The sequence below is a fragment of the Erigeron canadensis genome, chromosome 1 (genome assembly GCF_010389155.1).
Source record: "Erigeron canadensis isolate Cc75 chromosome 1, C_canadensis_v1, whole genome shotgun sequence".
NCBI lineage: Eukaryota > Viridiplantae > Streptophyta > Magnoliopsida > Asterales > Asteraceae > Erigeron > Erigeron canadensis.
In genome coordinates, this window is record NC_057761.1 from 55,744,515 (window position 1) to 55,758,999 (window position 14,485).

General features: G+C 32.9%; 3 protein-coding genes across 4 annotated transcripts; 2 read left to right on the forward strand and 1 right to left on the reverse strand.

The window, feature by feature from the left end:
- The first annotated feature begins 1,817 nt into the window (after window positions 1-1,817).
- Window positions 1,818-6,291, forward strand: LOC122606936 (transcription factor E2FA). Of its 2 annotated transcripts, none has more exons than XM_043779832.1 (14): window positions 1,818-2,104; window positions 2,779-2,971; window positions 3,574-3,627; window positions 3,725-3,810; window positions 3,902-3,990; window positions 4,087-4,141; window positions 4,210-4,262; window positions 4,347-4,397; window positions 4,476-4,524; window positions 4,630-4,695; window positions 4,780-4,856; window positions 5,260-5,470; window positions 5,560-5,626; window positions 5,864-6,291. In XM_043779832.1, exons 1-14 carry the CDS (start codon window positions 1,874-1,876, stop codon window positions 5,989-5,991), a joined length of 1,410 nt encoding a protein of 469 aa, XP_043635767.1. In that variant the 5' UTR covers window positions 1,818-1,873; the 3' UTR covers window positions 5,992-6,291. The 2 variants fall into 2 exon arrangements, with proteins under 2 accessions (XP_043635767.1, XP_043635776.1); XM_043779841.1 differs by having other exon boundaries at window positions 1,818-2,092.
- A 515-nt stretch (window positions 6,292-6,806) lies between these two features.
- LOC122584719 (putative HVA22-like protein g) lies at window positions 6,807-11,282 on the reverse strand. The gene is made up of 7 exons (XM_043756768.1): window positions 11,195-11,282; window positions 10,748-10,833; window positions 10,533-10,631; window positions 9,234-9,290; window positions 9,089-9,152; window positions 8,765-8,965; window positions 6,807-7,895 (listed from the first exon to the last, which is right to left on the reverse strand). The coding sequence occupies exons 2-7, from the start codon at window positions 10,777-10,779 to the stop codon at window positions 7,617-7,619; spliced, it is 732 nt and encodes a 243-aa protein (XP_043612703.1). The 5' UTR covers window positions 10,780-10,833; window positions 11,195-11,282; the 3' UTR covers window positions 6,807-7,616.
- LOC122595465 lies at window positions 6,994-7,404 on the forward strand. Its single transcript, XM_043767833.1, has one exon. The coding sequence runs from the start codon at window positions 6,994-6,996 to the stop codon at window positions 7,402-7,404; it is 411 nt and encodes a 136-aa protein (XP_043623768.1).
- Window positions 11,283-14,485: the final 3,203 nt, after the last annotated feature.

Consider the following 14,485-nt stretch of genomic DNA (forward strand, 5'->3'; position numbering starts at 1 on the left):
TTTACCCTACTACCCTCCCTTCTAACACCACTTTTTTCTATCAGATTTTTTCTCTACTCCTTCCTCTACTTCGATGCTCACTAAGGTATCTTCCTCTGATCTCTTTTCCTTTTTATTTCTTTTTTCTATTACTTTCATTCACTCTTTTCTTCTTATTTATTTTCTCAATTAACTTCATCCATTTTTTTCTTTTATTATTGAAATAGGTAATCCTTGACCATAATACTTGATCCATTTGTTCTTTTGAGTAAAGGTATGGTACACATATTCAATTTTTTCTTATTTGTTATTTTTTTAAATACGAAATTTTTATTATTTCTATTATTATTATTATTTTACTTTTTGAACAACATTATTATTATTATTATTATTGTCAGATTCAATACTTTTTGATTAATTGATGATATTTGTGACATCATTTTTTGATTAATTAGTAGTTGTTAGTAATATATTTTTTTCTTGGCTTATGTAGTAGAATGCTTGTTTACAGAGTAGTAGCAAAAGAACCGAAATGTTCGCATTGCATTTCCGTTACTTGTTTGAAACATATTTGCTTAGGAATTCTATTTGTTTCATGGCTATTAGGATCTATCTCTTGAGAATAAACTGCTAGAATACATTGGTTTTATTGTCAATCAACGACAAATGAAGAATCATTTTGACTATACCATTTTCTAAAATCGTTTTGCTTTTTTGTGAGAGTGCCAATTTTAGGAAATTCTGGTTGGTATTGAAATTAAAGAGTTGTACAAATGGATTAAGAATGATGGAAGTAAATTTGGATTGTTAGGTTGATTACAAAGAAGCTGTAGCATTTACACATTTTTTTTTTGTATGAATTATTGGATTTTGGTGCATGCCAAGAATACAAATTGTGTTGCTTTTGTGAATTCTTAATGCCATCCTTTGCTTATCTATTATATCTTTTAATCACAAATTGTATACTAGTAATTAATGGTTGGTATATGCTAGAATGTAATTCTAATGCCATCCTTTTATTTTATATTATGTTCTAAGGTCAGATGAATTTGGAAGATGAAATTGTGTTTATGATGATTGTTTGTTTGGGTGCTTAACTTTATAAGGAAAAGATCAACCTTTTGAGGAATGTGACGCGAGTACTATCATTGCTAGAGAAGAACAACATGGGTGTGCCGAGGAACAAAACATGCATGGAGTTGAATGAGGTCCTCAAAGAAATGAATATATGGCCAATTTACGTGATCAAATTGCTAATTAACTATTTTTAAGTGCTTCAAATTAATGTTTGATGAATTCAACGGATATAAGTGTGAGAGGATATTAATGTAAGAGAATATTTATGAGTATGATTTATAATATTATGTTTTTAAATTTTTTTAGTGCCATCTATATGTAAAAATAAAAATAGAACAAATGTACCAAACTTAATTCGGTCAGAAGGTTAAAATGGTAGTTTTGTATCATTCAGATTACCGATTCAGGAGAGATTTTAAACATAACTTTTAATTCAGAATTAAATTCATTCAGAACTGGTGAACATTCAAATTTTAAAATCATTCAGCACTAAATCATTTTTTATTATCAAACACAGCCTAAGAAAACTGAAAGGACTTATAAGTCTATACACCCAAAGTACAAGGACTGTAAACAAAAAAGAATTTGTTAAGTAATTTACTTGCTTTCTTCTTCCCTCCACATCTAATCCGAACCCAAACCAAAAAAATTCCCTCGTTTTCTGCTCTCTTCCCTTCCCCCACTTTCTCTCTCTCTAAACACTTTCTCTCTCTAAACCCTCCCCCAAATTTTTATAAACCCTAATTTATTTCTAATTCAATTATATACATACGCAATCATATTTCTATATATATAATTATATAAAGTGTATAAATAAATGTCTGAAGCTCGAGCACCGAATCGGCAGGCGGCGCAACCACCGCCGGTCACCGGAGGCGGCGCCGGCGTTGGTGGAGGACAGATCTTAAGTCCGATGAGACGTCACTTACCGTTTTCATCGACTAAACCGCCGTTTATTCCTTCCGATGATTATCACCGTTTTCCGTACGCTAACGATGGCGGTACTACGACCGATCAACAGCCTGAAGCAATTATAGTTAAATCTCCGGTAGTTTACACTGTTATTTTATGTTAATTATGCTAATTGTTATTATAATTTGTTACTAGGTTTGTATGTATATATAGGTTTTACATATATCTATATTTGTGTAATTGTTTTAACTTTTCTGTATATTATGCTTTAATTCAGCTGACTGTTGTTCAGTTTGTTGTAAGTTTTGTAATGTAATTATATGCTTTCTTTTGAAATCCAAATGTCTGGATTTCTGTGTATTTATGTAATCTGTATTTGATATTAAAGTTATTTGGTGAACTAAATTTGCTAGAAGTATAAAGGAAATGATGATTTTGTTCTTCGTGTGAAATAGATAAAAGTTTTCTGGATAATAAGATATACTGTGTGACTGTGTGTGGCTTGTGAGTGAGTATTTGATAACAGAGATGAGTGGTGGTAAATGTATGATTTTTGTAGACGATGTATTGGATTACGTCTGAGACAGTTAAGAAAGGAAGATGTTATATATGATTTATGTTCTTCAAATTGAGTTTTATGAGACAAGATAGCAATGCCAGTTGTAAAATTTGAACGAATGGTAAATGTACAAAGTGCTTTGTTAAATTGTCAGAATGTGTGTTTTGAGATTCTTGAATTAGTTCTTGTTTTTTATTTCTGTGGTTGAAGCTCACATGCTTATCAATTTGCTGTACATGATTGTTGTTTAGCAACCAGTGAAGCGAAAAATCGGAACGAGTTATAGTGAAGTTCCAACAAATGAATGGGCAAGTGTTGGTTACACTGCTACGATTAACAGTCCCCTTCATACTCCTGTATCAGTAAAAGGTGGGAAGGTAAATGGTCGTGCAAAGGTCACAAAAAACAACAAAGCTCCTCCGCAGACCCCTACTTCAAATGCCGGTGAGACTTATGTCTGTATATGTTTGTAATAGTATCGTTGTTGTATGGCATGCTGAATTCGAATAAAACATTGTTGATTATTTGGTCTAAGGGCTGTTTTGATGTCTGTTTTGAAAGTAATTTTGTGGATTTTAGCGAGCAGATTTAGATAATCAGCTTCAATACAATGGGTTGCACGAAGTAGAGTTTGACCAAGTTTTTGCTGTTTGAAGTTTTAGGCTTGAGATCATCTGTATATATAAGTTTACTATTGTTTGATTATTTAACAAGTTAATACATACAATGACCAAAATTGAAACTATTGTGAAAAAGAGTTACCTCTTCTGAGATGAGGTTAAAAGGACCTGAAACGATGTTAAACGAAGCGCAATTGGTTAGTTTTTACTTTACTTGGTGCTAATTAGTTTGTTTGCTACTAGTTTGGAGCTAATCATCAACATGTATATTTAACTGAGCTGAATCTATATCTCTGAACTTTAAAAGCTAGTTAGTATTTAATAAGTTTATATCCGGTTTCCCAAAGGGCTAATAGAGATTAGTGGACCACTTTTAACAACTTCACATTTTATCCTATGTATGAAGACTAATTATGTTCACCGCAGGTTCACCTTCCCCGCTTACTCCCGTTGGCAGCTGCCGGTATGACAGTTCACTAGGTAACTTTTGTCCTATCTCTTTCTATTGGTTTTTGAATAGGTCTTTTGGGAATATCAAATGGATTTTAATGTTAACATAAAGCTCAAAACCTTGCAGGCCTATTAACAAAAAAGTTCATCAACCTCATCAAACAAGCTGAAGATGGCACTCTTGATTTGAATAATGCTGCTGATACTTTGGAGGTACTAATTTTTATAAATAAAAGTTCTTGAAATCAAGTACACTGCATATTATTTTAGATAACCTCTGGCTTAAGTAGTTCATATGGTACAGGTGCAGAAGAGACGGATATATGACATAACAAATGTTCTTGAAGGAATTGGTTTAATCGAAAAGAAGCTAAAAAATAGGATCAGATGGAAGTATGATTGTTTTTTGCTAGTTTCAACAACACATCATGCAAGATGAGTAGCTACTTACATTATAAACTTATATTAATGTCTTGATTATTTGTTTAGAGGTCTTGATGCTTCAAAACCCGGGGAGTTTGAGGAAGATATTAATCTATTACAGGTATGAGCTGTAGTTGATTGTTTTACATATCGTCAGTGACTGACCAACTTTTGGTTTTTTGGCCACAGTCGGAAGTCCAAAAACTTTCATTGGAAGAACATAGATTAGATGAAAGCATAAGGTTAGTAGCATTTTGTACATTTTCAGAGTTGCCAATTTTGTTGCTATGAATGCATCTTGTTAAGTTGATTCTTTGGCTTTGCAGCGAAATGCAGGAAAAAATGAGGGACCTGAGCGAGGATAATAGCAATCAAAAGTAACATTTTATTGCTCTTTTGATTTAAATACACTAAATTTAAGATATATTCTGATATCCCAGGCTCCCATTGTTTAGATGGCTTTTTGTTACTGAAGATGACATAAAAGGTCTACCATGCTTCCAGGTGCAGTTCAAAGTTAACAAGTTCCTATTTAATTTTGTTATTTAGATATCTAAATTCACCCTTTCTCCATACTTTCATAAAATCTGATGGCTTATAATATTACAGAATGAAACCTTAATAGCAATTAAGGCTCCTCATGGGACCACTCTTGAAGTCCCAGACCCTGATGAGGTGAGTATGAAAGTGGAGATAAAATCTTTTTTTCAAAGTTTCATGGTTTTCATGCAATGAGGGACTTATTTCTTGACATGTCAGGCTGTTGATTATCCACAAAGGAGGTATAGGATAATTCTTAGAAGCACGATGGGCCCTATCGATGTATATCTTGTCAGGTACACTTGGCTTCTGATTAGAGGGTAGCAATATGGGCGGGTTGAGTCAGTAAAAGCTTCTTTTTCTCAATAATAAAAATAAATATAATATAAGCTGGATATCTGTATCAAATATAAACCACTTCACTAATACTCTTGATTTTTCAAAAGTAATTTAGGAGGTTTTATGCATCAAAAACACTTTTGTCGATTTTTGTATCATTTTCTTTCAAGATCTTTTCTACTAATTTGTTTTACCTTTTTGACCTGTAAGAGACGATGCATAACCCAAATGATCCCATTATAAGTAATTAAGTATACTGATCGAAGTAGCTACTCTGGTTACAATTTTTATGATATGCTGATATACATACATGGCACTTGTTTCTCTTAAAACCTAATGGCGATCTTTTGGGGTTTGTAGTCAATTCGAAGAGAAGTTTGAGGATGCTGATAGTGGCGAACAACCAATGACAGCACCGGTTGCAACTAATTCTGGCTCTGATTGTAATCCAAAGGTGACTACTGAACCACATGGTCCACATCCACAACATGTTAATAGTATGAACTCCGATCCTAATTTACCTGAAGGTTCGCCTAGCAGGATCATGAGGATAGTTCCTTCAGAAGTTGATGTAAGTAATTATGTTTCTTGTACAGTTTATGTGCTAAAAGTTAAAACATGCTCCTTACAAGATTAATATATATTTCGTACTTTTTGCAGAATGATGCAGACTATTGGCTTCTATCAGACCGAGAAGTTCCTCTGACAGATATGTGGAACACAGAGTGTATCCTTTCTTCTTTGCTCTTCGATTGATATGTACATATATAGTATCAAGGTTTTTATGATGTTTAACATATCATATAATCCAGATAAGGGGCCTGACTATTTGTCCAATATTTTGTGGTAAAGAAACTAGACTGTTTAAGATGCAAAACAATAATGTGAATTTACTTGTATAATGATAGGCATATAGATGTCCTTAGTTAACCAAAAAAAGAAATATCCTTGACTAGTTGTATAGTACCCGGAATCCAGTGGGATGGTGTTGACTTACTTAGTGAAGAGTTCGGGTTGGCAGAAGTTGGGACACCAAGACCAACTACCCCATCTGGTCAGGCTGATGCAACCTCTAACGGTGCACCAAGGTGAGCTACATACAACAATAAACATCAAAACAGTCAACTAAATCAGCCGGGAAATGTGGTTTTCATATTGAAGACCCATCTTAGATTGCCAGGCGGATACAATGAGAGAGAAGGGAAATCCAGGTAGGAAGGAGGTTTATTGTACAGTAGAAGAAAATTCCGTTGGAGCTGGTTGGGAATAAAACTTGATTATGTTTTTGTTCTATACCAACAATCTCCTTGCAATAGTTGTAACTTGTACTTGTATTTTCATTTTTTAATTAACTTTTAATTATAATAGTAATGAATGTGGTTGCTAATTTTATACTCTTTAACCTTTAAGTAGCAATAGCAATTAGTAAAAGCTATTTACTCACATATATATGAATCGCTCACTAAATCAATTTTTTTTTTCTTACTTTCAGTTATATGAATTCATTTATTTTGTAAGATGTGACCAAATTGTTGGATTGGATCTCAAAAAGCATCATTCCACTTTTTTTGTCTGCATGTTACATTAGAACATAAAAATTCGTATATATTGTATAATGTGAATCTTTGAAAGATATTATTGATTAATTTTCCTAATTTAATACATTATAGACAAATCAGATGCCACTATAGAGATGCTATTGCCACAATGCTTTCCATAAAATATTTCTCAAAAGGGTATTTTATTTAGTAACTCACGAATCAGATATCGCACTTAAAGGCTAATTTCAAAACTAATACAATAATTATTTGCAATTAATACTAAATCAGGAATTTGAAATACAAGGTTTTAACTAATATAGAAGGGATTATGATTAATATATACGGAGTAATTTATAGGAATAGAAATGATATAGAAATCTTGGAAGAAAATATATACAAAAAGGCTGCTGGTTAAGACATCGACAGTATACGCCAATCATTATCTTTACTCATACTACAAAAGACTACTACAAAACATCTTTTCAAAATACGTATCTTTTTCATTATCATATATCCCTGTCTCTATAACCTCTCAAGTTTCATCTTCTCTGCTATGGCCGCCGTCGCTAATGACACCACAACACCACCCATCTCCACCACCACTACTACCACCAGAGCCACGTCGTCATCATCATCATCATCTTATTCTTCTTCTTCAATGGATTTCGAGTTGGCCTCCATCAAACCACCTGTTTATAATTACACCTCTCTCCGTGACATCCTTCCATCAGCAGGGATCGTCGTGCAGTCTCCAAGAGGAGTTCCATGCTATGCAGCTCATCACTTGGGTGGTTATGAAATATCGATACGTAACCGTCTTGTTAAACAGGCGGCATGGGCTTATTTACAACCCATGTCAACCACCCCAGAATCCGATGGACCCGCCTTTTTCCACCGGATTTGGAACCGATTCTCCGGTACCATCCTTCGTGTCGTAGCCGTCTTCTTCAATTGTATTCTCTGATAATTTATGTCTTCCAACACAAAAACCAGAAGATAATTGACCCTAAAGGTGGTATAACCCCATCTTTGATTTTCTTAATTTCTTAATTTGTAGAAGCAAAATGTTAATAAGAATAGAATGAATGAATACAAGTTTTTTTTTTTTTTTTTTTTTTTTCTGTGTTTTTTTGGTTTCTTTACAATTTGTACATCGAGCATTGTATGTTTAAGGAATCAGAGGCCCCTGGATCGTCGAAATCTCAGCCAAACGGGTTCTCTATGACCTGGAACTGAATTAGACGATCTACTTGGTGATGGTGGAAGATGGAGTTCTTCAGCGTATACAGGGTGATGTCGGCTGGTGTTTGGCAGTGGTGGAGCGGTGGGTGTGGTTGTGGTTGTGGGTGTGGCTTCCCACCTCTCTTCTGACAGAACTGATCGGAAAAATGAGGTTGGGTTGACAGGAGGTGGCGGAGGGCGTCCATCTCCGGAGTTTTGATGACTTTGTAAAACCTGTTTGATAAAAAGAAAAGGTTACAAAATTTAGAATGTAGCATTAGTGAACAACAATTTATGAAAAAAGATTGCTGAGACGAATTGAATTAAGGAAGAACTATGTTTTGTGAGAATCAAACCATTCAAGCGATGTGATACATACTGATATAAGTTGGTCTCAGGTTCCGTGTAACGGCTCAAAACAAGTCAACTTAGGTGCAAGTTGAAATGGGCCAGGTTAAGTTGATTTGATTAGACTTTCTACTTTATAAAATTATATCAGGGAGTCATATATGGTTTTGGTAACAACTCGATACAAGCAGGGAGGGAGCCAGTAGGGAGACTGGCGGGTGCTTAGCCCCCGCCAACCGTCCATGCTTTTCATTGCAAGGCTAGCTCATAACTAACTAGTACAAAGGTCTTTTCGAACCAAGTAACCTCCAATCTATAAATGTTTGATTTCTAGCCATGACGGTGCAAGTAAAACCTTTACATTGGGTTCATAAACGTAAACCATTGTAATAAAATTTTATTTTACTAACATTTTATTAAAATGGTTATGTCTTTTCACATTATATTATATACAACGATCAGAAAAGATATATGGTTGAGTCTCCCTCAACGTTAAATCCTGGCTCTCTGGATACAAGTAAGTGTAGGTATGCATAGGTTGTCTTGAAAAGCAACTTTTGGGACATCGAATTGTAACAACATTATTCAACAAAAGAATGATCTATTTAACTCAAACAGAAGTTATATGCATTAATATTACACTGGGGACCTCCCCCCACCCCAATATATACTCAACAATATACATTCAAACCTATTTAAAAAAACCAACATATGCAAAAGAAATGCCTTGAAAAAGAAGGGGAAAAAGATGATACCTCAAGAGGTCTTGAAGGCTTGGATACTAAATACTGAAAGATTTCAAAGAACTTTGTTTGACCCAATTCTGTAGAATTCTGCCAATAATAAATGGCCACGTCCCATGCTTTAGCCCTCAGTTCCTTTAAACTTCTTTCTATATCTGTTTCATGCCTTTCTACAAATGGTCTCAACATTGCTTCATATACATACCAGGTTCCCTGCACAAAAATGGTCCCAAACTTACCTTTTTATTATACCCATATCATATCATATAATTACAACTTTTTATTTTGCGCCAATCTATGGTATTGCCCTACATGAAGTTCTTAGGTTTTGTTTACCTTAGTTTTCGGATACCATAAATAGATAATGAGGGCTAGCTTCATTTCACCATACATGGGCACCCTACAAATATTTCATTACAAAAATAGGTTAAGTTTAACCGGCTTGGGTTCACACGGTTGTAAGTATTAAACAAAAACATACCATGACATGAACAAATCACCAACCCTGTCAAAAACGGTAAGTATTGCAACGATCACCCTGAAAAGAAATTAAAAGTAGTTACTCAATACGTAACCAACAATCCACATGATCATATCGTTAAAATTTAAACCACCCGGAACACGTTACATAAAAGTTGCAGACTTTATGAAAAATGTTTTTATTTATTCGGTGGAAAAAGATCAAATTCTTTCGAAAATAACAATCATGTAATTAAAATTTTGCTATATTGTGCAAAAGCTCAACTCAAAGAAAAGAGACATAGAAGCAAACATGTACCATGTGAATTTACATCATCATTATCACTCAAAACCTCTCAAATAGCATGACTCGTGTGGTCCCCTATTCTTTACATAACTAAAAGTTAAATGAAATCTTGAATATGAAGGGTTTGCAGGAAAGCACACAATCGCATATCCATTGTTTTAATTATCCTTGATTGTTTGCGTGCACACTAAAATACTTCATTCCAGTAGTTAGATACAATAGTACACACATTAGATTCATTGACTTTTGATGAATCATATCGGGGCATGCTTATATCTAACCTTAAAGAATGAGTAACTTAACCAAGATACTATCAAAAAAAGAACGAGTTGAAATCGCTAAACGTCTACTTTATTTTTATTTTATTAACAGCTAACGCCTAATCTAAACACTTACAACTTTTAAACCGCTTTAGATTATTATTGTGACTATAACTTTTATAATCATACTTAACACATAAATATTTTTAAAGAAATTGACAAACAATATATTCTCAACCCGACCCAATTCAATTTGGTCAAGCTAGTAATAAAAACTGTTTTAACCCAAATTCATTACCCTACCCCATCCACCTGCCACCTCAAGGTATCATTTTTATCATGTGAAGATAAATAGAAAGTGACACCATATAATAAATTATATATGTAGGAAATAGGATGCTTCAAGGATTTGACTAAACCATTGGTTGATTAAGACATGTTCAAGCAACTAAAACTCCATCATGTCAATTGGCAAACACATGTCTCTTTCAATAATTAGAACAAAAAGTAACTTGCAAACCTTATCATTAGTACTTAACATCATCCAATATTCTTTAGGTGCCTAATCATGAAAGTTTTCTAACAACAAATTATCTAATATTTCATTATCATGAAAAAGCTAAATATATCCCTCAATCTATAACCTCCATGAACAAATAAGAAATGAAACAAGTAGTTGACCAAACACACAATTAGGTCAACTTTTCAAGATTAAAAGTTAAACAAGACAATAATAATAGATGAAAAAACTCACCAATATTGACACCAGAATCTTAATTCTCCATTCTCAACTCCATGTTTCTCAATGGTTTTAAAACACTCAAAAGCTGGATATGCATATCCAAGAATCAAACTGCATCCATTACAAAACATGGATTAAAATTCCTTGTATCCAAACACTAATTAGTTCCCCAAATTAAAACTAAAAATTTCTTTTTTTTTAATAGATTTTTTAAGAAAATGACTTACACAAGACTGTTTGTGATGAGCTCTCCCAACATGTTTTTCTTCTAACAATCTTCCCCTTTTGCCGCCAAATTTGTAAGCTAATTTCACTGTACATATATTGATCATCAAACAAATTTACACAAAAATAATCAATTTGGATTAAAACCCAAGTCAAAGTACAACAAATACTCTAATAATTAATCCAAATAAACAAAAGTGAAAAAGATGAATACAGTCAGCTGAGAATAATTCTTTTTTCGATAAATTAAATCTTTACATAAAGCAATAAAAAAAAAATTTTCTTGAAATCGCCACAAAATCTCAGATGAATCCAATCTAGATAAATCAAGATTAACATTTTCAATCAATCAATTTTTCAAATTTGCAAAACCCACAATTAGAATCAAGAAAACACAAATTAAGTTAAGTATGAAGAACAATATGTGGGGATCATGGAGCACATTATACCTTAGTAAGTAAGAAAAAGATTGTTGATTTTTGAAAATATAAATGGGTTTAAAAAATTAAGTAGAGAAAGCTGCAAATGGAGGAAATTTGTTGAAGAAGGAAGTGGTGTTTTTATTATATAAGCATGTGTGTGTATGTATATGTATGTGTGTATATTTATGTTATAAAAGTAAGCGGTTGGGGAAGTGGGGTTTACTTGCCTCCAACGCCTCTTGTAAACTTTCTTGTAGGCTTATTTGGAAAATGGATATTACAAATTTATTAAATATTAATTATTAATTAATAGGTTTTGGTCATTTCATCGATTTATATAAGTTTGTTATATATTTTCAAAGATTATTACCAAACTAAATACTTTGTTAGTATCTGTTAGGTTTTTATCAATGATAATTAATGAAAATAACTACATAGAAGTATCGAACATTGAGTTTGCACTTAAGATCATTTCTATTTATGTGTGACAGGCAATGCGATAAAGACTAATATATCAAGGTTTGTTGGAGCTTAAAAGTGATGAATGTGTGATGTAGCCATATAGGTATAAGCACCGGACAAAGCCCAACAAAACTCGGGTTGGATTCAGGTGGATCTCCAGTTTTTGAGGTCATTTGTTCATACCTAGTGTGATATAGGTTAAAGTGATATCAATCATTTTGATAGCCGGTGTGATGCAATTGTTTTTCATTTTTCTCAAATATTAAAAGTTTAATTTTCAGTTCGATAATTGAAAAAAAGAAAAAAAGGATTAATTGTCATAACAATGTAATATTCATGTGACACCATTATTTTTAAGTATAATAATATTGAGAGTTAAGAACAAGGTTGTAAAAATGCCCCGAGTACCCAAAATAAACTCCTGACTCCCCACCTCATCGAGTCGAGTCTGATTTAAGAGTTTTTCAACCTTGATACGAACAAAATGATGATGGAGCGTGAATCTATCAACTAATCTAACGTTTGAATTATTATGTTAATGATTTTAAATAATTATGTTTAAATTTGAAGTTTGGAATATTTTTTTAAAGTTCTATTACATATGATTTCAAAAATACTTATGTTTGTATATAAATTTTTAATCCGAATTCTCCCCGAGTTGAGTCTGATTCTCCAAAAAATCATGACTCCCCTAGTCCCCCACTCGCCGAGTCGAGTTTGAGTCACAATTTTCCCAACCTTGATTAAGAATATTGATAGTTAAAAACGTGCTAGGTATTGCTATATTAACTTTTGCATTTTAGTACAAATCAATCTCTCTTTTTTTCTTATCTTTACTTTTATATAAATAAAAAACCTCTTTTTCTTATTAATTTTTTATCTTCAAAAAATTAAAAATATCTTTAGTTTTCAACAAATTATCAATCCACACACTATATCTATTTAAAATATCTCTAAAATATTTTTTAATTTTATTTACATTCAAACTATCACTTTTATTTATTCACTAATTTATATATTTTTCACATAATATATCTATAATACTTTTGTTGAAATTATTTACAACAAACATTTATTAACTCTTAAAATAACTACACTACCTTTACATTAATTACTTTTAGATTAATAATCACACCATTATCGCCACCACTGCTAATCTGCCATTAACTATAGCCGCCGCATTGCACGGGTATATGTAGAACCTTTCACATCTTAGTATTTTAATCTATAAAAACTATGGAGACCCAATCATTTATCCATTATACAATAAATATTAAAATATTAATATGGAGGAGTTCCATTCTAAAACTTAAATATCTAACAATCATATCCTCATTTTTTTCATATATATATATATATATAATACGAGTATATAAATATAAATATAATAATAAAACTTAAGTTCCACATAATGACATAAGTTCCAACCAAAAAAAAAAAAAAAAAAAAGTTCCAACAACAATAAGTATAAAATGGTTTATGTTGCTTCCTTCGGCGGTGATATAGTTAAGAAATAAATGTGAAAGTAGTGAGGCCGCACACGATGTGCGTGTTATATATTTCAGAATAGAGAAGGCCGGGAGTAAATAGTTTAGATAACACTAGTGGTAACATTGCCTACACTATGACTATCATGTAAGTAGAGGTATGTGTATAGGTCGATTTCCCTGGTTTGAATCGATTTTTGAATTGTCACTTCGATTTTTGCTCGTCCTCACGTGGTAGTTAGGAGCAGTGGTCATATAGAAGCGGGGAATAAGAAAAGATTATTGTATTATATTTTATTAGATGACAAAAATTGACGATGAAACACAATTTAAATTTTAAACTGAACAATATTGTCCAATCTTGTAATGCAAAGAACCAAAACACTTTAAGTAAACGGATATAAAAATGATTTATATAACTATGACAAGTAAACATCATCCAATAACGATGACACTGACAAACAATGATTTAGAAGTTATAAGGCTATCCAGAGTGGTATTGCTGGATGTTGGGCTACTTTCACCACTGCGCGCCATGTGGCATATTGGGTTGCTGGGGGTTGCCTGGGAAAAAAGAGGGAGTGGTATTGCTTGAAAGGTGGGTAGGTTAATGATTGATTTATATTTTATTTTTCCTTTTTTACCATTTAATATTAATTAAAAATACATAAAGTCTAGCAAAAAAACAAAAGAATAGGAAAGATGCACGTGGGTTACCTCGAATCCTCCCCTCTCCCTTGCAACCTCTGCGGGTTGCTTCATGTGTGGGTTGCTACCGCGGGCTGGCGTAGCCGGCAACTCGGGGGCGAAATCCAGTGGATTGCTACCGGGTTTGCTATCACTCCGGTTAGCCTAAATAAACGTACATAAACGATATGGACATGTATATTCTGATCATTCATAAAACGGAAGACTAACAAAGTAACAAGTACAATTGATATTGAATAGATGTTTTTAGTCTTTTGACGGAACTTTAAATCAATAGAAACAAGGGACAAATATGACATTATTACATGTGTTAATTATGAAAATATTACATGTGAATGCTGCTACGTGTTGGTATGATACAAGAATCAAAGAACACGTCGGTCGTAGTGTAAGAAATTTTATGGCAGAACCCAATGATCTATATCACGTATAAATTTGTTTTGATTTGCCATCAACATACAATTTCTATTCTATGATTCTAGAATAGCATAGCATTGAATGAAATAGTGAAATTTTCATGCTCCAAGAATTTTGTTGTTCAGGCTAGTAGTCCACGCAATGTTTTAAATACCGGTATTTTGGTTGTAATGGTCGGGTACCCGGTACCGGTATACCGACCGGTACGTACCGGCACGGTAATTTAATTTTTGTATTTTTATTT